The sequence below is a fragment of the Amblyraja radiata genome, chromosome 3 (genome assembly GCF_010909765.2).
Source record: "Amblyraja radiata isolate CabotCenter1 chromosome 3, sAmbRad1.1.pri, whole genome shotgun sequence".
NCBI lineage: Eukaryota > Metazoa > Chordata > Chondrichthyes > Rajiformes > Rajidae > Amblyraja > Amblyraja radiata.
Window position 1 is genome coordinate 89,511,334 of NC_045958.1, and position 23,155 is coordinate 89,534,488.

The window sequence follows — 23,155 nt, forward strand, 5'->3', positions numbered from 1 at the left end:
CCTTTACATCCCACATGATTTTTACAATCAAAATGGATACAGTTATTAACTTCCTTTCATGGAATGTGAATGGCTTGAACCATCCCATTAAAAGGAATTTTTTTTTTAAGTTCTTCGCAGACTAAATGCTCAGATTATTTTTGTTCAGGAAACTCATGTAAGGCAAGATGACAATCAACGATTTTTCAAATTTTGGAGAGGACAGCAGTTTCATTCAAATTCACAGGCTAAGGTGAAAGGAGTCTCTATTTTTATTGACTCCTCAATTCCGTTTCTTCATTATGAAACAATTTCTGATCCATATGGTAGATTTTGGGTGATTACTGGTGTTCTTTATAAGAAAACGTTGCTATGGTGAATGTTTACGCACCAAATATTGATCACCCTGAGTTTTTTAAACAGTTAATTGCATCCTTTCCTAATTTAAATGAACACTTTTTAATAATGGGTGGAGATTTCATCTGCTGTCTGAACCCCTTGATTGACAGATCTACATTTGATCATGTGCTTACAAATAAATCAGCTAGTTTTATCAATTATTTTTTACTTGACTGGAATGTTAGAAGTTTGGAGATTCTTACAACCAAATGACAAAGAATTTTCTTTTTTTTCTCATGTATATCATAGTTATTCTAGGATTGTCTACTTTATAATAGATTCTCGGCTAGCTTCATCGGTCACTGCATGTGAGTATGATGCAATTGCTATTTCTAATCATGCACTATCATGCACCGTCAATCAAAGAACATGTTTCTTAGTCTCTTCCTTCGGGGGAATGCGACTTTTTCTTGTCGTATCCCCCTTCTCTGCCTCCGTCTGCGCTGAGGCCTAATGGCGGAGCTGGCGGTCTCCAACTGCGACCGACCTCGAGGCTCCGGAATCAGAGCCAGCCAGGACTAGGCTGGCCGACATCAGGGCTGAGGCGGCGGCGGCCCGACTCGAAGTTGAGGCTGCGGGACTCGGAGCCGAGGCGGCGGCGGCCTGACTCGCTGATGCGGCGTTCCAGCTTTCGGCGGCGGCCCGACTCGGAGCTGAGGCTGCGTTCCGGCGGCGGCTCGACTCGGAGCTGAGGCTGCGGGACTCGGAGCTGAGGCGGCGGCGGCCCGACTCGCTGAGGTGGTGTTCCAGCTTTCGGCAGCGGCCCGAATCGGAGCTGAGGTGGCGGCGGCATCACTTCGGAGGTCCGCTGGACTGGAGGGCGGCATCTTCGGCCTGGATCCGCCTCAGCGCAGAGTGAGTACAAGGAGGGAAGAGACAGAGACTAAGACTTTTGCCTCCATCACAGTGAGGAGGTGCTTGGTGAACTCACTGTGGTGGATGTTAATTTGTGTTTATTGTATGTTTTGTTATTTATTATTATATGTATGACTGCAGGCAACAAAATTTTGTTCAGACCGAAAGGTCTGAATGACAATAAAGGAATCTAATCTAATCTAATCTAATCTGAATCCAAGTTTAGTGCTAAACAATGGCGATTTAATGCTACTTTGCTTCAAGACTTAAATTTTGTTAATTTTATTAAAGATCAGATTGCTTTTTTCTTCTTGACAAACTCTACTGAAGAAATATCCAATAGTCTGGGATGCTTTTAAGGCACATAATCGTGGACAAATTATTTCATACTCCGCGGGATTAAAAAAACAAACTAAAAAAGAAATACGTATATTGGCTGACGATAAAGAAATTGATAAAAAATATTTAAAAGCTCCTAGTTTAGAGCTCTATAAGAATACAGTTGAACTTCAATTGAGATATGATTTGTTGTTAGTATCACCGATTGAGAACCAGCTACTTAAAACCAAAAGTCAATTTTATATACATGGCGAAAAATCTGGTAAATTATTAATCAGTTGAAAGCGGTGTCGGCCAAACATCAGATTACTAAAGTGAGTAAACGGGATGGTACACTAACTGTAGACCATGACGAAATTAATAAATCCTTTCAGGAATTTTATACCTCACTATACCAATCAGAATTTCCTAATGTCTCACAGGGTGTCTCACAGAGGAAGAGGACTTAACTTTCTGGTGCCTTTCCCCACAGTGGAAAGTTTTGATTCTGCCGTGGGGGGACGTTTGTGTTGAACTCTAAAATGTGTTGTGTCCATTTTATTATTTTTCTTTAAACCTTTTTCTATGGTTTGTAATGGAACTTATTATTTAATTTATGTAAAGCACTTTGCTGTTATGTTGTCTGTTTATGATGTCTTGTTTATTCTTCTGTACAGCACTTTGGTCAACATTGGTTGTTTTAAAGTGCTTAACAAATAAAGTTGGATTGGATTGGATTGGAATGATTCGAATATAATGCATGAGTTTTTAAAGAAACTGAACTTGCCAAATTTACCACATAATGAGTCTCTGTTGTTAGATGAACCCATCACGGAAGAAGAAATACATAAAGCAATTATTTCAATGAATTCTGGTAAAGCTCCCAGTTTAGATGGGTTTACAGTAGAATTTTTAAAGTATTTTTCAAGTTTATTGTCTCCCTGGCTATGCAAGGTTTTTAAAGAAGCCTTTTTAAGGAATAGATTACCACAATCTTTTTATGAAGCATCTATTTATTTAATTCTTAAAAAAGATAAAGACCCTACTGAAGTGACATCATATAGACCTATATCACTGTTAAATGTAGATTCCAAAAAATTCTTTCCAAAATATTAGCTATGAGATTGGAAAATATTTTACCGCAAATTATCTCTGAAGATCAGACAGGTTTTTATTAAAAATCGTTACTCATACTTTAACGTTAGGAGATTAATGGATATTGTATATATAGCGTCAAATAAAACCCCAGATGTGTCATTTTACTTGATGCCGAGAAGGCGTTTGATAGAGTAGCATGGGAATACTTATTCAATACACTTGAAAAATTTAAGATTGGTCCAAAATTTATTTCTTGGATCAAGCTGATATATCATAAACCTCAGGCTTCTGTACTTACTAATAATTAGAGATCCCTGTTTTTCAGGCTCTTTCGAGGTACTAGATAGGGCTGTCCTTTAAGTCCTTTAAGTCCTTTACTGTTTGATATTCCTTTGGAACCTTTGGCCACCGCTATTAGGGAATCCCCTAATAATTTTGGTATTGTCCGTGGGAATAAGAAACATAAGCTATCTCTTTATGCAGATGATCTGTTATTATTAATTTCTAACCCTGAGAAATCTATTCCGGCAATAGTAGCATTGCTTAATCAATTTAGTAGTTTCTCTGGTTATAAACTAAATCTTAGTAAGAGTGAGCTCTTTCCATTAAATAATTTAGTTTTGAATTATAGACAGTTTCCATTTAGATTGACTACCGAACATTTTACTTATCTAGGTATTAAGATCACCAAGAAACACAAGGATTTATTTAAAGCTAATTTTATGCCTTTAATTGACCATATCAAACAACAGTTTACTAAATGGTCACCAATGTCCTTATCTTTAATTGGCCGAATCAATGCTATTAAAATGTTCATTTTACCTAAACTTTTGTATATATTTCAGACGATACCAATTTTTATTGCCAAATCTTTCTTTGATATTATTGATTCCAAAATTTCTTCATATATATGGCAGAATAAAAATTCCAGACTAAGTAAAAAATACTTACAGAAATCAAAAAAAGATGGTAGTTTGGCACTGCCGAACCTTAGATTCTACTATTGGGCAGTCAATGTTCGTTATCTAACATTTTGGACAATAGATTTAGAAGATACCCAATGCCCAGGATGGTTAAATCTTGAACGTGATTCCTTACAGGGGCTATCATTGGCTTCTATTCTAGGGGCCTTGTTACCTTTTACAATTACGAGATTGAATAAATATACGACTAACCCAATAATAAGACATACGTTTCGAATATGGTTTCAATTTTATAAGTTTTTTGGACTAAATTATTTTATCTTATCGAGTCCTATCTTTAGCAATGTTACAAAATTTTGAGATTTAAAAAATCAAGTCTTTAATTTATCCCATCAGATAAAGCATAAAACTAAGTTTAATTTGCCACCTACTTCACTTTCATATCTTCAGTATTAAAAAAGTTATGGCCATTTTCATACTCGGAAATTGGCATCTTGTTCCCTATTGCTTTTTTATTGACTTAACACAAATGCTGTGATCGAGAACATTTAAAAGCTCATAACGTTCTTAAAATTTAAGAGAACTGAAAGAAATTTTCAGTTATTATAGATTGAAGCATTCTGAAACAAATATGAAACAATCTTACTTAGATGACTTGAAATTAAAGCATATAATTAGTTAGTTACCTAATTGTAGCTAATTACAAAATTCAATTACTAGATCTAAACATCTATCCATTTCTTAAGAATAGATGAACATTTTTAAATAGCCTAAGTGTCCAAATAACATTCACACAATAATTCACAATATAACATCATTTTTAAATCTCATTGTCATGGGTTTATAGGCCAAATGGAAGGAATCTAATGTTTAATACCTGTAAATTAATGGCCATTTAAATCAACTTGCCTGTGGGATTTTCTGGAACGGGACCATTTGGAACGCTGAGGTTGCGGTGATTTTAGTCCCCATTTCGGCAGCAAATACACTGCCGGTTCTTCGGGGGAAAAAATCACCGTTTCGCAACTTAAAATGTGAATTAAATACATCTTAAGAAACACTTTTATACATAAAAATAAACTACTTTATTTTACCTGTCCCCTACATAAAATCACCGTTTCGCAACTTAAAATGTTGTCGGCATTGACGGCTTCTGAAGGTGATTTTAAAATCACTCCAGCGATTAATTTGTCGGGTGAATTTTTTTTAAAAACACACAGAACGGCCGTCGGAATGATTCTTTAGCAAAATCTTGCACTCCAACAAATATAATCCAGGACCAGGTCGGAAAAAAAACGCGTTTTAACCCCGCCCCCCCCCCCCTCAAACGCGCCAAAATCGCGCACACGGCCAGTGGCAGAATTGCAGCGCCGCTGAAGGTAAGTATTGTAACATACCTACTATCTTATCTAATTTTCTCTTCCAACCTTCTAGTACTGATCAAGCCTTTCTGTTATGGAAGAGGAAGGGATTAGTAGCTTTTCGTGATTTGTTTTTGGATGGTTGTTTTATGTCTTTCGAACAACTCTCCAATAAATATAATTTATCTAATTCACACTTTTTTAGATATTTACAAATTAGACATTTTTTGAAGGCTACTGCCCTTTTTCCCACTACCACATCAAACAGAAATTTTGTTAAAAAATTTACATTTGAACCTTTATCAGAAAGGATTAATAACGACTATTTATGAGTTGATTTTGAAATTAAAAATAGATATATTTGATAAAATAAGAATGACTGGGAAAGAGAACTGCAAATGTATCTATCTATAGAGAAATGGGAGAGGATTCTTCAATTAGTCAATACTTCTTCAATGTGTGCAAGACACGCTCTGATACAATTCAAGGTGGTTCACAGAGTTCATATGTCAAAAGATGTTAGCTCGTTTTTATGGTCATATCAATCCTACCTGTGACAGATGTAACTCTGAAGTGGCCTCACTGACCCATATGTTTTGGACCTGCCCACTTTTGGAAAAATATTGGAAATAAATTTTTGATACTATTTCTGTAATCTTAGGTATTGATTTACAACCTCATCCTATTACTGCAATTTTTGGGCTACCAATGTTAGACTTTATTCATTTGTCCCGTTCCGCCCATCGGTTGATTGCTTTTACCACATTAATTGCCAGAAGATCTATTTTATTTAAATGGAAAGACTCCAACCCTCCGACCACACTCCATTGGTACTCTGAAACGATATCATGTTTAAATTTAGAAAAAATCAGGAGTGACATTATTGAACCCTTGGTTAAATTTGATAAGACTTGGGGAAAATTTATTCAACACTTTCACACAACATAAATTGCTCCCTTTCTAACCGTTATAAAAACTATTTTACCTCTACTGTTTATGGTGGAACGGACTTGACGCCAAACAGACTTAAATTGTTGAAATTCTCAGCTCAGATTCTGTTTTGCTTTTTTTTTCTCTTTAGTTTAGGGGGGGTTTGTTTCTTCCTTTTTTCCTTTTTTTTTCTTTCTTTTTATCTTTTTTCTACATATGTTTTCTTTTAAACATTTAACTATATTTACATAGAGACCGGGAGGTCTATATTCAATGTGTATTTTGACACTGGACTCATATTTAGGTTATACCTGTTATTAATGTGTTCCTGATCTCTATGTATCAATATCATTGTTATGTTTATCATTATTCTTTTTGCTTTTTTTTGTTGTTTTGGTTTTGTTTTTTGGAAAAAAACTAATAAAAAGATTTTGAAAGAAAGCAAGAAAAAAGAAAGAGAGCACTGCTAAGCTTACTAATCGCAAAGGGACTGGCAGGTCCAGGAAGACCTCCACAGCTGATGACAGAAGGATTATCTCTATAATAAAGAAAAATCCCCAAACACTTGTCCGACAGAAACACTTCAGGAGTCAGGTGTGGATTTGTCAATGACCATTGTCCGCAGAAGACTTCATGAACAGAAATACAGAGGCTACACTGCAAGATGCAAACCACTGTTTAGCCGCAAACATAGGATTGCCAGGTTACAGTTTGCCAAGAAGTACTTAAAAGAGCAACCACAGGTCTGGAAAAAGGTCTTGTGGACAGATGAGAAAAAAAATTAACTTAGATCAGAGTGATGGCAAGAGGAAAGTATGGAGGAGAGAAGGAACTTCCCAAGATCCAAAGCATAACACCTCATCTGTGAAACACGGTGGTGGGGGTGTTATGGCCTGGGCATGTATGGCTGCTGAAGGTACTGGCTCACTTATCTTCATTGATGATACAATTGCTGATGGTAGTACCATAATGAATTTTGAAGTGTATAGACACATCCTATCTGTTCAAGTTGAAACAAATGCCTCAAAACTCATTGGCTGGCGGTTCATTTTACAGCAAGACAATGATCCCAAACATACTGCTAAAGCAACAAAGGAGTTTTTCAAAGCTAAAAAATGGTCAATTCTTCAGTGGCCAAGTCAATCACTCGATCTGAACCCAATTGAGCATGCCTTTTATATGCTGAAGAGAAAACTGAATGATCAAGCATACGCTAAAGATGGCTACAATACAGGACTGGCAGAGCATCACCATAGAAGACACCCAGCAACTGGTGATGTCCATGAATCACAGACTTCAAGCAGTCATTGCATGCAAAGGATGTGCAACAAAATACTAAACATGACTACTTTCTTTACATGACATTGCTGTGTCCCAAACATTATGGTGCCCTGAAATGTGGGGACTATGTATAAACACTGCTGTAATTTCTCCATGGTGAAACCAAAATGTAAAAAAATGGCCTTTATTAAAATCTGACAATGTGCACTTTAACCACATGTGATTTTTTTCGATTACAAATCACAAATTGTGGAGTACAGAGGCAAATAAATGACGGGTCTTTGTCCCAAACATTATGAAGGGCACTGTATGAATCCATGACAAGTGGAACAAGATGTGAAGACAGAGTACACGCAGCAGAGGTCAGTGTGGAGCAGGCCACGCCTGTGGCAATGAACAAGTAAACAGACCATGAGGCAAGAAGGTTGTTTGTTGCAGTGAGGGTCTGCAGCTAACATGGACAGTGATTAAGGAATAATGAGAGCGTGGAGGGGGGGGGGGGGGGGGTAGGGCGAGAAAGAGAGGTGTCAATGATAAAGGCAAGAAACAGCATGAGTGGCTGAGAGTGGGGGATGGCAGGATTACATTTTAATAATGGCAAGAGATGTTCATATGTGCGATGTGCATTGAATTGACATTGCTTTATCACCAAGCTATAATGCATAGTGCCTTCAGGAATGACTAACTACAGGAACAATCTGCTGTAATTCATATTCACATTAAATTCACATTCCACATCCTCAAGATTACTCTGCCAATTCATTGTAAATTCAAAACCACATGTATTATATGAGTTATTGATATGATATCTTCTGTATTCATGCCTACTATATTCCGTTGTGCTGATGCAAAGCAAGAATTTCATTGTCCTATCTGGGACATATGACAATAAACTCTCTTGACTTGACTTGACTTGATTATTTCAAGGAAGGAAGATTTATGAGCATACCTGTCTTGTGCAACCTAACATTCAAGCAATACATTATGGGAAGCCTGATGTACCTAAACAGCATTACCTCAAGATGGTTTAAGATTTTAAACTGCAAAATAATGACAAAGGGAATTTTTTTTTAAAGGACTAACATAAATTGGCAGCATAATAAACTTGTTGTTAAGTAGCTACTGACTCACTTACCAAACCATTCAAAAATATCTTAATGCAAGGCATTCAAAATCATAAAATCATTCACAAAATCTACATTCACTAAGGAGGACACAAACAATATTCCTGATATAGTAGTGGCCAGAGGATCTGGGGTGACAGAGGAACTGAAGGAAATTCACATTATGCAGGAAATGATGTTGGATAGACTGATGGGATTGAAGGCTGATAAATCCCCAGGGCCTGATGGTCTGCATCCCGGGTACTTAAGGAAATGGCTCTAGAAATCGTGGATGCATTGGTGATAATTTTCCAATGTTCTATAGACTCAGGATCAGTTCCTGTGGATTGGATGGTAGCTAATGTTATCCCACTTTTTAAGAAAGGCGGGAGAGAGAAAACGGGGAATTATAGACCAGTTAGCCTGACATCGGTGGTGGGGAAGATGCTGGAGTCAATTCTAAAAGATGAGATAGCCGCACATTTGGATAGCAGTAACAGGATCGGTCCGAGTCAGCATGGATTTACGAAGGGGAAATCATGCTTGACTAATCTTCTGGAATTTTTTGAAGATGTAACTAGGAAAATGGACAAGGGAGAGCCAGTGGATGTAGTGTACCTGGACTTTCAAAAAGCATTTGATAAGGTTCCACATAAGAGATTAGTGGGCAAAATTAGGGCACATGGTATTGGGGGTAGAGTGCTGACATGGATAGAGAAGTGGTTGGCAGACAGGAAACAAAGAGTAGGGATTAACGGGTCCCTTTCAGAATGGCAGGCAGTGACTAGTGGGGTACCGCAAGGCTCTGTGCTGGGACCGCAGCTATTTACAATATACATCAATGATTTGCCGATGACACAAAGCTGGGTGGCAGTGAGAACTGTGAGGAGGATGCTATGAGAATGCAGGGTGACTTGGACAGATTGGGGGACTGGGCAGATGCATGGCAGATGAGGTTTAATGCGGATAAATGTGAGGTTATCCACTTTGGTAGCAAAAACAGGAAGGCAGATTACTATCTAAATGGCATCGTTGGGAAAAGGGGAAGTACAACGGGATCTTGTACATCAGTCTATGAAAGTAAGCATGCAGGTACAGCAGGCAGTGAAGAAAGCGAATGGCATGTTGGCCTTTATAACAAGAGGAATCGAATATAGGAGCAAAGGTGCAGTTGTACAGAGCCCTAGTGAGACCATACCTGGAGTATTGTGTGCAGTTTTGGTCCCCTAATTTGAGGAAGGACATTCTTGCTATTGAGGGAGTGCAGCGTAGGTTTACAAGGTTAATTCCCGGGATGGCGGGACTGTCATATGCTGAGAGAATGAAGCAGCTGGGCTTGTACACTCTGGAGGTTAAAACGATGAGAGGGGATCTCATTGAAACATATAAGATTGTTAAGGGCTTGGACATGTTAGAGGCAGGAAACATGTTCCTGATGTTGGGAGAGTCCAGAACCAGGGGCCACAGTTTAAGAATAAGGAGTAAGCCATTTAGAACGGAGACGAGGAAACACATTTTCTCACAGAGAGTGGTGAGTCTGTGGAATTCTCTGCCTCAGAGGGCGGTGGAGGCAGGTTCTCTGGATGCTTTCAAGAGAGAGCTAGATAGGGCTCTTAAAAATAGCGGAGTCAGGGGATATGGGGAGAAGGCAGGAACAGGGTACTGATTGGGAATGATCAGCCATGATCACATTGAATGCCGGTGCTGGCTCGAAAGGCCGAATGGCCTACTCCAGCACCTATTGTCTATTGTCTAAAACATTCAACAATTCCACAAGATAGCACACAATGCAGATACTCCTGGGAGCTTAGAGTATTCCTCCTCCCTACATTTTACAACAGCATCACAACTGCACATTGGTGCAGCGATAGAGTTGCTGCCTTTCAGTGCCAGAGATCCGGGTTCATCCAGATTACGAGTGCTGTCTGTACAGAGTTTGTACGTTCTCCCTGTGCACCTATTGTCTAGAGACCACGTGGATTCTTCCGGGTTTTTTGGTTTCATCCCACATTCCAAAGACATGCAGTTTTGCTAATAATTGTCCTTTGTAAATTGTCCCTAGTTTGTAGGATAGAAGTGGTGTATGGGTGATTGTTGTTCGGCGTGGACTCGGTGAGCCGAAGGGCCTGTTTCCCTGCTGTATCTCTAAAACTAAATAAAAACTGCTTGACCCTCGTCTTGGTTTTTCAGAACCACAAAAATTGAACTTTTTGCCACATGACGCAATATGATCAGCACATCCGAATGGCGCACAGTGGATCTGACCCCTTCAGGTAAAGCATGTGCTATTTACGGGCACATTCGCAACAACTGTAACAAAGGCATTTCAAAGGTTCACTGCTTGGCAACACAAAGAATGCTGTAACCATTGCGGCAATCAGTAGTTATTCGAAATTTAAAAACTTCTGCATAAAGACCACAAGAACTCATGGATTCGCGTAAAAACTCATGTCGAGCCTACAAATGTCACCAGACCCACTGCATGGGTTTGACTTTTAAATACCCCTGAACTCATTGAGGGTCAATTAGGAAGGGAGAATAAATACAATCCTTGTTCACCGGTGTCCAGTTTGTGTTTTCCAAGGACCAGTCAGCTCCAAAACGCATCACTGCACATGGACCATAGAGTGGAATTCCAGAGTCTGAACTTGGTAGGTACAAATACAGATTGACCCATCCTTAATATCACAGAGTAGAAACTCAACATAATCAGTAAGTACAAGAGCAACAAGGATAAGGGACTAGCACTGGTTGTGAGTTTCCCCTTCGAGTCACCAGACCATCCTGACTTGGAAATATAAAATCACTATATCCAAATCCTGACACTCCCTAATCAGCTGAAGAAGGGTCACGACCCAAAACATCACCCATTCCTTCTATCCATAGATGTTGCCTGTCCCGCTGAATTACTCCAGCATTTTGTATCTTTATTTGGTGTAAACCAGCATCTGCAGTTCCTTCCTCCACTATTCAGCAGCATGGTGGGAGGACTCTCATTAGAAGGATTTCACTAGGGGACACCTTCTTGAATACAATTAGGGATGAGAAAAAGATGCTAGCTCTGTCAGTAATGCTTAGATGTCAAAATTCCTTAAATAGGATATGACTATGATTTAAAAATGGTCAAAACCATTTGAAATAAGGTAACATACAGGAACAATAATATATGTCCTTATGGCCGTGACACTGGAAAACATAAGATTAGTTCATGGACAAGAAAAAAGAAAATTCTAAAGATCCAAAAATCAAGAAAAGAAAACCTATAGATGCTGGGAACTGAAATAAATATAAAAATATAATAAAATATTGGAAACATTCAGCAGGTCAGACAGCATCTTTGAAAGAGAAGCAGAGTTAAATTTCAAGTACCAGACCTTTTGCCAGAACGCCAGAAGGACCCAAAACCTGTTTTAAACTGTTCCTGTTCAATCTTTCTTTCTGACTGGAGTTTTCAACAAGTGGTGATGAAACCAAGGTCATGGCAAAATATATAACAGATAAAATTCATCCCACCATAATTTCACCAGTGCGCATTGCACGCCAATTCCAAATTGTTTTGTAAGAGAATAAGTATTCTGATTAAAAGTCAAAATGAAGATTTAAGAATATCAACTGCTCCATCCTTCACCCCCCACCTTAAACCACGTGGCTTTGATTTTAAATTCGAACAAAGTCACACTCTTACTCAGCAGATGCTTTGCTGAAACACTGACATCCATTTTCAGAAACTTAGTCAGCAAATTCCTTCATTCAAAAGTTGATGAGAAAGCCAAGACAATATTAAATATAATTTCTTCACTTTTTGAAAGAATTTGACAGAAAGAATTAAGGACAATAGGCTGAAAAAGTAGAGTTGCCGTACAAGTTTAGTGAATGGGAAAATGGCTAACAAGCCAATTACTACTCCTTACAGTTTATTCTACTGTGGTTAAAGTTCTTGAACTCTCAACTCTGGAGCTGACATAACCACTGTGCATGGTCACAAATTGGACACTCGGGCTCAGGAGAGATGTGTGTAATCACATGCAAGAATTGACCATGAAACGCAATACATTTCAAATAGGTACCTGTTCTCAAAATATTTAGATGACAGACTAGAGATAACACACCCAAGTCCAAAAGGATATTCTGCACACCTGGACTTTCACTGCAATGGAATTTGAGAATTTCTCCAACCTTGCATACCCTCGTTTCATAAAATGAACAGCACTCCAACAAGCCATGTGACTAAATTGGTCCTTTCCAATATGAATGCTACACCAAATCCAATCAGGATATCTTTCCATTAATTCCCCTCTCACATACTTATCTACTGTCCGCTTGTCTGCAAAACGCAGAGTGCTGGAGTACCTCTGCGAATAACACATACTTTACGGAGGAGGCGCTGTCCTGAACGGCTGCCTGTCCTGCAGCTGTCCGTTTTGTTTCCCTTCTTTTTTTATTATTTTTAGTACGTTGAGTGTACAGTCAGGGGGCCTAATCTTTTTATGTGTGGGGGGTGGTGGGGGGGCAGGGGGAAACTGCTTTTCCAAGTCCCTACCTGGTCGGAGGGGTTGCCTTCCTCCGAGCAGCGACTTCGACCTGTCCTTGCGGACTACCAGCGGGTCCTGAAGCGACGTTTCCCTGAGGGGACCTGGCCAGAACATCGGCTTTCGCGGCGGCGCAGAACATCGGCTTTGGCGGCGGCGCAGCGCTGGAGCGCTATTGCGGAGCGGGCGATGCCTTTCCTGGGTCGCCGCGCTGGAACTCCAATATGCTGGGACCGCAGATGAGAACATTGTGGAGCCGCGGTTCTGTGGAGCGGCCAGCTGTGACGCTGAACGTTACATCCCGGAGCCTGGGATCTCTTGCTGAGATCGCCAGTGTGTGGAGCTCCGTCCGGCGCGGTCTGTTGGCTTGGAAGCCGCGGTCTCCGGTGGGAAGGCGGCCGTTCCTGGCACCCCAAGCCGCTGGGGGTTCTCCCGACGCCGGAGCACCATCACCCGGCGAGAACATCGGGCGCCGTGGCGGCGACTGTGGAGGCCTCAATAGGCCCGACTTTGGGTGGACAAGAGGATGGGGACTGGACTTTGTGCCTTCCCCCACAGTGGAAATCACTGTGGGGGGATGTTTTTGTGTTGAACTTCTTTTTGAATCTATGTTGTATTTTTATTAGTGTGCTGCAAGGACATCAGAATTTCCCCTGAATAAGGGGATTAATAAAGTTTAATCTAATCTAATCTAACTCAGCGAGTCAGGCATCATCTATGAAGATAATGGATGTGACGATTTGTGTTGGGACCCTTCTGCAGAACATCATGTATCCATGTTCTCCAGGGATGCTACTTAACCCGCTGAGTTACTCCGGCACTCTGCGTCTTTTTTATTCACCAGCACCTACAACTTCTTGTGTTTCTTCTCATCTGAATCTACGTTGCAACTGCTTGAAGTAACAAGTACTGATGGTAAGTATAAATTGATGAACGGGAGCTACATGGTCACATTGGAGAACAGTATAATACCACATTGAAGTGCTTGCCTTCCTTCCTAAGGAATTACCTGTGCGGATGCAAAGAGGCTTTGAAAAAATTGGACATGCACTTGCAATGTACAATTAACACACTCTGCCTCTCTTCAACAGTTGGGTGAAGAATTAGTTGAGACCAAAAATGTCATACCAAGTGTCCTTCACCACGGGCTTTATTCTGCAATGCTTCCCGCTTGCGCTGCCAAAATTCTTCGACTTGTTTTGCCCGTTCTGCTGCTGCATGTCCTCGTTGCCTGGATGAATAAATGTTAAGGTTTCAATTAACCAAGTTTCAATAAAGAAATCCATTATTAAGCACTGCACAGTCAAATATATACAAACTTAATTGATTGATATAACATGGAAACAGGCTCTTCAGCCCACCACTGTTCACACTAGTACTATGTTACCCCACTCAATTTAAGAGGAACCTGATGGGATGACTTTTTCGCACAGAGGATGGTGGGCTGAGCTGCCAGAGGAGGTAGTTGAGGCAGGTACTGTAAAACATTTTAAAGACATTTGGACAAGAAGGTGGATAGGAAAAGATTAGATGGATATGGACAAATCCAGGGCAGGTGGAACTAGTGTAGATGGGGCAGCTTGGTCCGCATGTGCAAGTTGGACATGTTTCCATGCTGTATGACTATGACTGCAATTAACCAAAGAAAATTCTATACTCCTCCCCAGCAACATACTTCCCTTTGCAATGCAAATAAAAATGGTTACCCTCCTGGAAGATTAGCCACAAATTAAATACAAGCAATGAAAATGCAGGAATTGATAAACCAAAACCGTGATGTATCCTATGTGAGATAACGGGAATACATGTCTACAGTACCTGTGCATAAAGGTGGCAGAGCGCGCAGCTGGTAGCTGCCTCACTGCGCCAAAGGCTCAGGGTGCTGTCTGTGTGAAGTCTGCATGTTTTCCCTTTGACTGCATGAGTTTCCTCTGGGTGCTCCAGTTTCTTCCCATATAACATAGCAGGTTTTTAAGTTAAATGGCCTCTGTAAATTTTAGGAAGTGGATGCGAAGGTGGGATAACATAGAACTAGATAGGATAACATAGAACTAGGGCTTGTTTCCACTCTGCGACTTTCAATAAAAAATTGCGTTAAATGAGTTTTCAAGTTGGATTGCTGAGAGAGTAACAGTTCGGTCACTAACATACCTGTAGACATTTGCATGCTTGGCTACATTTTCAAGTCTCTTTACTTCTCTTCTGATTGCTTCTGCATCAGGCAGCTGGTGGAGACATCCTGCTCCATTCGGAATCCCAGGGCCTGCAGCTGCTGACACCCCACTGTAAAAATGAACACAATTGGCCTCTTTAGACCAGAAAATTGTTGCTAGATCGACATTAAAGAGCAATGTATTGGGGGTAAAATAACAGCAAGAAATGAGGATTGTTCAGGGTAGCTTCTTCCTAATAACCTTCAGGCTCTTGAACATTACAAAACATTACAAAATTAAACTATGAACTCTGGACTTTGTGTGCAGGAAGGAACTGCAGATGCTGGTTTACACCGAGGATAGATACAAAATGTTGGAGTAACTCAGCGGGTCAGGCAGCATCTCTGGAGAAAAGGAATAGGCGATGTTTCGGGTCAAAACCCTTCATCTGCGTGAAGCAGAGTTGGTCACACAGAGGATACAGAGGTGCTTCAGGAGGATATAAGCAGATGTAAGTGCACTGGTGAGGTCAGAGCAGAAGGCCGATAATATGGAAAAATGATACATTAGCACAAGAAGTTTGTAACAAAAGATTTACAGATGTTGGTGCTCAGAGGAACTGGACGCCTTTGTACAGAAACATTGAAAGTTAACATGCAGGTTCCACATGCAATTCAGAACGTGAATAGGGATTCCCTAAAAATAATGCAGAGCTAAACTCTCGACATATGAAAGGATATACTTGCAGTGGATGATGTGCACTAAAGGTTCACCAAATTGATTCTTGGCAATGTCCTCTGAGGAAAGACCAAGCAGAGCAGAGGGAGAAACTTTGTCATCTTGCAACTGGGTCATTAACTAGTTGTATTAGTTTTTGCAATGGAAGAGGATGAAATATTTCTTAAATGCACCACTTTGCAGTAGTACTTGAGCCATTACGTATCTTGGGACAACCTAAAGCTCATAAAGCTCAATATTACTGCTTTTTATTATGATATTATTTCACATGCTAAGATTTGAAATACTTCTGCAAATTAAGTGAAATCAAATTCTGTAAGGACATGCACTTTAGAGTTTAGAGATACAGCATGGAAACAAGCCCGTCGGCCCACCGCCACGCCAACCAGCAATCACCTGTACACTAGTTCTATGTCCTACACAATAGGGCCATTTACAAACCCAATTAACCTACAAACCTGCATATTTGGGATGTGGGAGGAAAATGGAGCACCAAGAGAAAACCCACATGGTCACAGGAGAACGTACAAACTCCACACAGACAGCGTCCGCGAACAGGATTGAACCCGGGCCTCTGGTACTGGCATTAGCTCTAATGCTGCACCTCAAGAAAGATAACTTGCACATTACTGGGGGAAAAAAATACTGTCTGTGGATTTATAATCGGGCACACTAGCTTGAAAGACTCAAACTGTGATGCTATTTTCTCCCACCAGTTGCTAATTTGATGGTGATTTATTTTTACATTTTGAATGCAAAAACGTCAAAACTAGTTTGTTCACAATCCGCAAAATCTTAAATTCTATTAGATGGGGAATCAGCTGAGTGTTACTTGCTGTGTTATGAGATTGTACTGCATCCAAGCTCTATAGCGTTAAGTATATATTATACTACGGTCAGAAGGCCGACGGACTAATGATAAAATGCCAGACTGCTGGAGTTGCCAGCTATCAAATGACCCTTTAGGCTGATGTCCAAACTGCCTGTCATTGCATTCTCAATTGCAATAAGATCTTATTGCCCCCTGAAAAATTGGCAGTGATTCCACTTCCCTGGCCAACATAAGTCTCCAATCAACAATGATTGATTGTTTCGGAGTTGTTTGAAATATCTTCCTGCATCTTCCTGCTCCATTTAGCTTTGTACCACACTACTTTCACCAAACATGCAGCATGTCTGCTGATCTCGGGACGTGGTTAAAAAAAAGATGCAAAGTTAAAAAATGCTTATATTTAAAACAATTTAAATTTTTATGGAAAAATCTATCTTCAGTATTGCTAAACAAAAATTATTTAGTAAAAATGTATTTTAAGTAGTTTGTACAGCCCCCATAAAAAGAGCTTTCAGATCTCATGCCTCAAGAGGTGAACGCTCCTCAGTGAAGATGAAAAAGTACCCGTGAACACGTTCCCGAGGCGGCGTCTCCATGTTCCACTTTAGGCCTTTCTCCTCAAAAACTTTAATGTTTTCCTTCTGCTGCTGCATGTGGTCGAGGATAGCATGATAATGTTCGTAGCGTTGCCCATTGTTAGCTGCTGGCAGGATGCCTCCCGAGCCTCCACCTCCACCCCCAGAGAAGGGAACCTGCAAAGAGTAAACAAAATGTACTGCTTGCCTCAACGACCCCAAATGGTGAAAAGCATTGTATTTATAGCATAGCATTTCATATCATGAATATGATATATCATGAATATCATAGCATTTAATTGTACATCTGGCAAGACTACAGAGATTTCATCTGGTCTCTTGTTGAGGTGTGATCTAACTTGATGCCATAATGTTTAGATTATTATTGTTACTTGTACTGAAGTGCAGTGAAAGGCTTTTTCTAAATTTTCTAATGTTATCTGTGAATTGGATAGATTGAAAAATCAATATTGAAAAATCAAGAGGGCTGTGATGAAAGTTAATTAATTTGAAAGTTCTTTCAGATAGGCATGGCAGGCTTAATGGACAGTATAGAATGCTTTAGTTCATAATTTATCATCTTGTAAAAATATTCACTTTATTGTACAGCTCTCTGCAAGCTCTCCCAGACAAAATCAAGTTTTAATGTTATGACTTTGACCGCTATGCCTCATTAAGGTAAAATTCCCTCATGTATTAGTTACCCTCTAAACCAGGGGTGTCAAACTCACTTTAGGTCACGGGCAAAATGCGACTTCATGCGTGCCGGATCGCGCCGTGCATGCGCGAATGCAGCCCAATTTGGCACCGGGAACAGCTGCAGCCCGCTCTGGCATCGGGGAAATCATCCCGCTGGCCGGATTAGACCCCTTTAATTCAACTAGTGCAAGTAATTTTCCAGTCAGGGAGTCAATATAGATCATCAGTAAAGGGGTTCCAGCAGTTCACAATCCAGATCAATGATATTTAATGAAAGAATCAAATTCTAATTATCCAAGTTTGTTAATGATAATAAACCCCAGGTAGAGAGGTGGCTGCACATAGAAGATTCAAGGGGACTTAAACAATTTTAAGTGTATGGGTGAAGACAGAGCGGATGGAAGATTATGTGAAAAAAAAATGCAAGTTCATCTACTCTGGAAGAAAAAAAAGATTGACAGATGTTGGTGCTCAGAGAAACTGGTGCCTTTGTACATAATCACTGAAGGTTAAATCCAGGTACCACAAGCAATTCAAAAAGTGAATATTGCAGCTAATGAGAGCACCCATTGTCTATCTTCAATTCCCTCTCCAGGGAAAGGTTGTGATCAATCCTTCGTGAAGGACCTGCAACCATCACAACAACAGCACTCGCAGCAATGCTGTGAATTAATTTTATGTTAATCATGGAATGGAATTTTTAAGTTTGAATATCGTCTGAGGTGAGTTTTTATTGATCCATGCATCTGCTACTTTAATCCTTCCTGATAATTCAAGAGGTTCCTGGTGAATAAGTTCCACGGAATAGTGCTGTCTATGACGTCTTCGAGTACTTCAGTTATTTCATGGAAGCCTTGTGGGTGGTATAGACTGGAATGAATTTGTCATGTTTTTAAGGATGTGACAATCATTGGATATTCCTTACATTGTTGGATAGATGCCAATGTCACAACAATATTGTAACAACTTGGCTATAAATATGGTTAGTTCTGGAGTTAAGGCAGACAGTATGTAGAGAGCATATTGACTGGTTGTACCATGGCCTGCCTGGTTTGCCATCTTGAACGCACAGGAACAAAGAAGATTGCAAACAGTGGTGAACACTGCCCAGTCCATCACAGGTACTGACCTCCCCACCATTGAAGGCACCTTAACAACATCCAGTACTCTCAGCCAGGTCTTGACATCATTTGCAGCAAATAAAATAGGCTGAACCCCGGCTCCAGAGATGTCGCGAATCTCAGAAAGTAGTCAAGATAGATCATCTGCTTAGCATTTCTGACTGAAGATCATTGCAAATGCTCGTGTCTTTGCTTTGGCACTTTTGGGTGACATGGGAATGGGAATGTTCTTGAAGCACTCTCCTCCCATTAACAGTTTAATTGTACATCTGGCAAGACTGCAGAGTTTTCATCTGGTGTCTTGTTCAGGTGTGATCTAACTCGATGCCATAACGTTTACATTATTATTGTTACATGTACTGAAGTAGTTAAAGGCTTTTTGTCACGTGCTATCCGGTCAGCAAAAAAACTATACTACATGATTATAGTCAAGCCGTCCTCATACACGTGAAAACTACAAACTAGTTGTAGAACAGGTTCATAGACAATAGAACAAGTTATAAACAATAAATGACACTAAACTAGAAACGAGAGACTTGAGAATATGAAGAGCAGATTAAAATACAACATTCAATGTTTCGCTACGCAAAGTTAGCCCTGGCCTATGCAATCTCCTGGTTGCCAAACATTTTAACCTCCCTTCCCACACTGACCTTTCCATCCTGGGCCTTCTCCACTGTCAGAGTGAGGCCACATGCAAATTGGAGGAATGGCACCTCATATTTCACTTGGGCAGTTTACAACACAATGGTATGAATATTGATTTCTCTCATTTCAAGTAATCCTTGCATTCCCTCTCCTTCCCTCCCCCACCATCCTCAACCAACAATGGACCATTTTTGGGCTATTTGGCCATCGCTGCCAGTTTTGATTTGTTCTGTACTTTTTCAGTTCTCTAGTTTCCCTCTCCCTTGACTCTCAGTCTGAAGAAGGGTCTAGACCCAAAATGTCACCTATTCCTATTCTCCAGAGATGCTGCCTGACCAGAGATGTTGCTAGTTGCTCTTGCATTTTGTGTCTATCTCCGGTATAAGTCTGTATCTGCAGTTCCTTCCAACTCATTCAAACGTACCTTATGTTCGCCACTTCCCAAAGAACCACTGACACCAAGCACGTGCCTCCATCCTTGTTCTCTGGCTCGGTTGATTCTTTCCATCTACATTTAAAAAAAATAAATTGAAAACAACTACAATTACAGTGTTAGATCGTTGCCACATAACTTCTAGTGTTGCAGATGCAATAGTAAATCTGAACGAGTCATGATATCCATCGCTAACAAATCTCCTCTCAAAAAGGGACAAAGTGCTGGAATAAATCAGCAGGTCAGTCAGCATCTCTGGAGAACACGGAGAACCTATCCATGTTCTCCAAAGATGCTGCCTGATCCAGAGTTACTCCAGCACTTTGTGTCTTTTTTTGTAAACCAGCACCTGCAGATTTTTGCTTCCAAATCTCCTCTCAACCTTAGATAGACACAAAATGTTGGAGTAACTCAGAGGGACAGGCAGTATCTCTGGAGAGAAGGAATGGGTGACGTTTCGGGTCAAGACCCTTCTTCAGACTGATGTCAGGGGAGTGGTACATAGATAGGGTGTGAAAACAAGACAAAGGGAATGGGGCTCAAGGAAAATGTAGAATAGATTATTGTTAGTTAGGAGAAGGTAACAACAAAGCAAACAGAGATAAAATGTAGTCGGAGACAGTAAGACTGGTCGGAGAACTGGGAAGGGGCAGGGGATGGAGAGAGAGAGAGAGGGATAGCAAGGGCTATTTGAAGTTAGAGAAGTCAATCTTCATACTGCTGGGGTGTAAGCTGCCCAAGCGAAATATCAGGTGCTGTTCCTCCAATTTGCGCTGGGCCCCACTGACAATGGGCGGCCCAGGACAGAAAAGTCAGTGTGGGAACGGGGAGTTAAAGTGTTTCGCGACCGGTTGATCAGGTAGGTTCAGGCGGACTGAGTGGAGGTGTTCAGTGAAACAATCACCGAGCACTTGATCTCGCCGATATACAGGAGTCCACACCTGGAACAGCAGATACAGTAGATGAGGTTGGAAGAGGTACAAGTGAACCTTTGCCTCGCCTGAAAAGAGTGTCAGGGTCCTTGGACGGAGTCGAGAGATGGGGTGGGGGAGAGGTATAGGACAAGTGTTGCATCTCCTGCGGTTGCAGGGGAAAGTACCTGGAGCGAGGGTGGTTTGGGTGGGAAGGGACGAGTTGACCAGGGAGTTGAGGAGGGAACGGTCTCAGCGGAAAGCGAAAAGGGGTGGAGATGGGAAGATGTGGTTAGTGGTGGGATCCTGTTGGAGGTGGTGAAAATAACACAAAATAGCAATAGAAATAGCACACAGCACATAATCGTCCGACATTTACGCCACCTCCAACCTTCATTCCCTTTGTTCTGTTTTCACACCTTACAGTTCCTTATCCATGTACCTCCCACTCCCCTGACATCAGTCTGAAGGATCTCGACCCAAAACCTCACCCATTCCATCTCTCCAGAGATGCTGCATGTCCCGCTCAGTTAATCCAGCATTTTGCAGTTCCTTCCTTTCCTCTAAACCTTTTTTGGTCCAAGGAAAACAATGCTACTTTCTACTGCCTGGCCTTGAGTGAATTTTCTCGAGCTTGAAAAAACCAGAAGGAAAATGTTTATGGATTGATGCTTTCAAAATATATCTGGACTTTTGTATAACCTGATAATTGTTCCGCTCCTTGCCCATCTTACTTCTCCATCCTTCTCATCTGTTCAGCTCTCAGTACACTGCAGTCTGCTTGATTCTACGTTGCTCTTTTATTTCAATTTATACTCAATTTCCTGACTTTCCTTGCTCTCGTGAAAATGTATCTCATCTGTGCCCAAACTGCTTTTTCATTGGAGGCATCATGTTATTTATTTACAAGGTTTGCTGCTAATCTTTGATTGATAGAAACCTAGAAAATAGGTGCAGAAGTAGGCCATTTGGCCCTTCGAGCCATACATTATGATCATGGCTGATCATCCAGAATCAGTACCCTGTTCCTGCTTTCTCCCCATATCCCTTGATTTTGTTAGCCCTAAGATCTATATCTAACTCTCTCTTGAATCCATCTGGTTCATATCCAGCTGGGTTATTTCACATTTAAGCTCATGAAATCCAAAATAAATTGGTTTGTGAACAGATATCTTCGCCCATTCGAAGAAGCTCTAGACCTCGTTACCTGTTGAAAATTACATTTTGCATAACAGCTTGTGATCTCAAATATCAACCTCTCCTTAGGTTTTGTACTCAAATACCACAAAAAGATACTTGTTTAGAAGAGTAATTAGTGGGCAATGATTGAAAAAATATATATCAAGGGCGACAAACCGAAGACATTTGGGATTCATTATTTATTTAAAATGCAAGTTGTATGTTTACAGAATGCCCAACCAGACAAGGGGTGGCACAGTGGTGCAACTGATAGAGCTGCTGCCTCACAGCGGCAGAGATCCGGGATGTGTCCTGCCCTCGAGTGCCGTCTGCGTGGATATTGCACTTTTTCTCACTGTGATCACATGAGTTTCCTCCTGGTGCGCTAGTTTTCTCCCACATCTCAAAGATGTGCAGGTTTGTAAGTTAAATGGCTGTAGTATATTGCCCCTTATGTGCAGGGAGTGGATGACAAAGTGGGATAACATAAAACTAGCGTGAACAGGTGTTTAGTTTAGTTTAAAGATACAGCGTGGAAACAGGCCCTTCGGCCCACTGAGTCAGCACTGACCAACGATCACTCGTATACTGGTTCTATGTTATCCTAGTTTTGCATCCTACACACCAGAGATAATTTTTGCAGAAGACAATTAACCTACAAACCTGCACGTCTTTGGAATGAGGGAGGAAATCGGAGTACCCAGAGAAAACCCATAGGTCACAGGGAGAACATGCAAACTCTGTACAGACAGCGCCCATAGTCAGAATCGAACCCAGGTCTCTGCCGTTGTAAGGCAGCAACTCTACCGCTGAACCACTGTGCCGCCCTCAAGTGATCGATGGTCGCCGTGGACTCGGTGGGCCAAAGGGTCTGTTCCCATGCTGTATCTCTAAAATTAAATTGTAGTGAAAATAGAACTGAAATATCTTTGAACAATTCCAAGAACATGCAAAAACTGTAGGAGAATGAATGAAATACATAACACTTTCATGTAGCTGGCATACATATGCTGCACTCAATAGACCACCTTTTTGTTTTCCTTGGTAACTACCATACTCGGAATGATAGATTCCATGGTTCGGATGTCAT

General features: G+C 40.8%; 1 protein-coding gene across 6 annotated transcripts in view; it reads right to left on the minus strand.

The window, feature by feature from the left end:
* The window catches only part of nek1 (NIMA related kinase 1), a 157,173-nt gene that overhangs the window by 95,893 nt on the left and 38,125 nt on the right, over nucleotides 1-23,155 (minus strand). For all 6 annotated transcript variants that reach the window (XM_033018293.1, XM_033018294.1, XM_033018292.1 and 3 more), the window contains 4 exons: nucleotides 19,967-20,050; nucleotides 17,064-17,251; nucleotides 14,928-15,059; nucleotides 13,905-14,007 (listed from right to left, as the gene is read on the minus strand). In XM_033018293.1, the coding sequence (XP_032874184.1) occupies nucleotides 13,905-14,007; nucleotides 14,928-15,059; nucleotides 17,064-17,251; nucleotides 19,967-20,050 (507 nt within the window). The remainder of the gene's footprint in view (nucleotides 1-13,904; nucleotides 14,008-14,927; nucleotides 15,060-17,063; nucleotides 17,252-19,966; nucleotides 20,051-23,155) is intronic.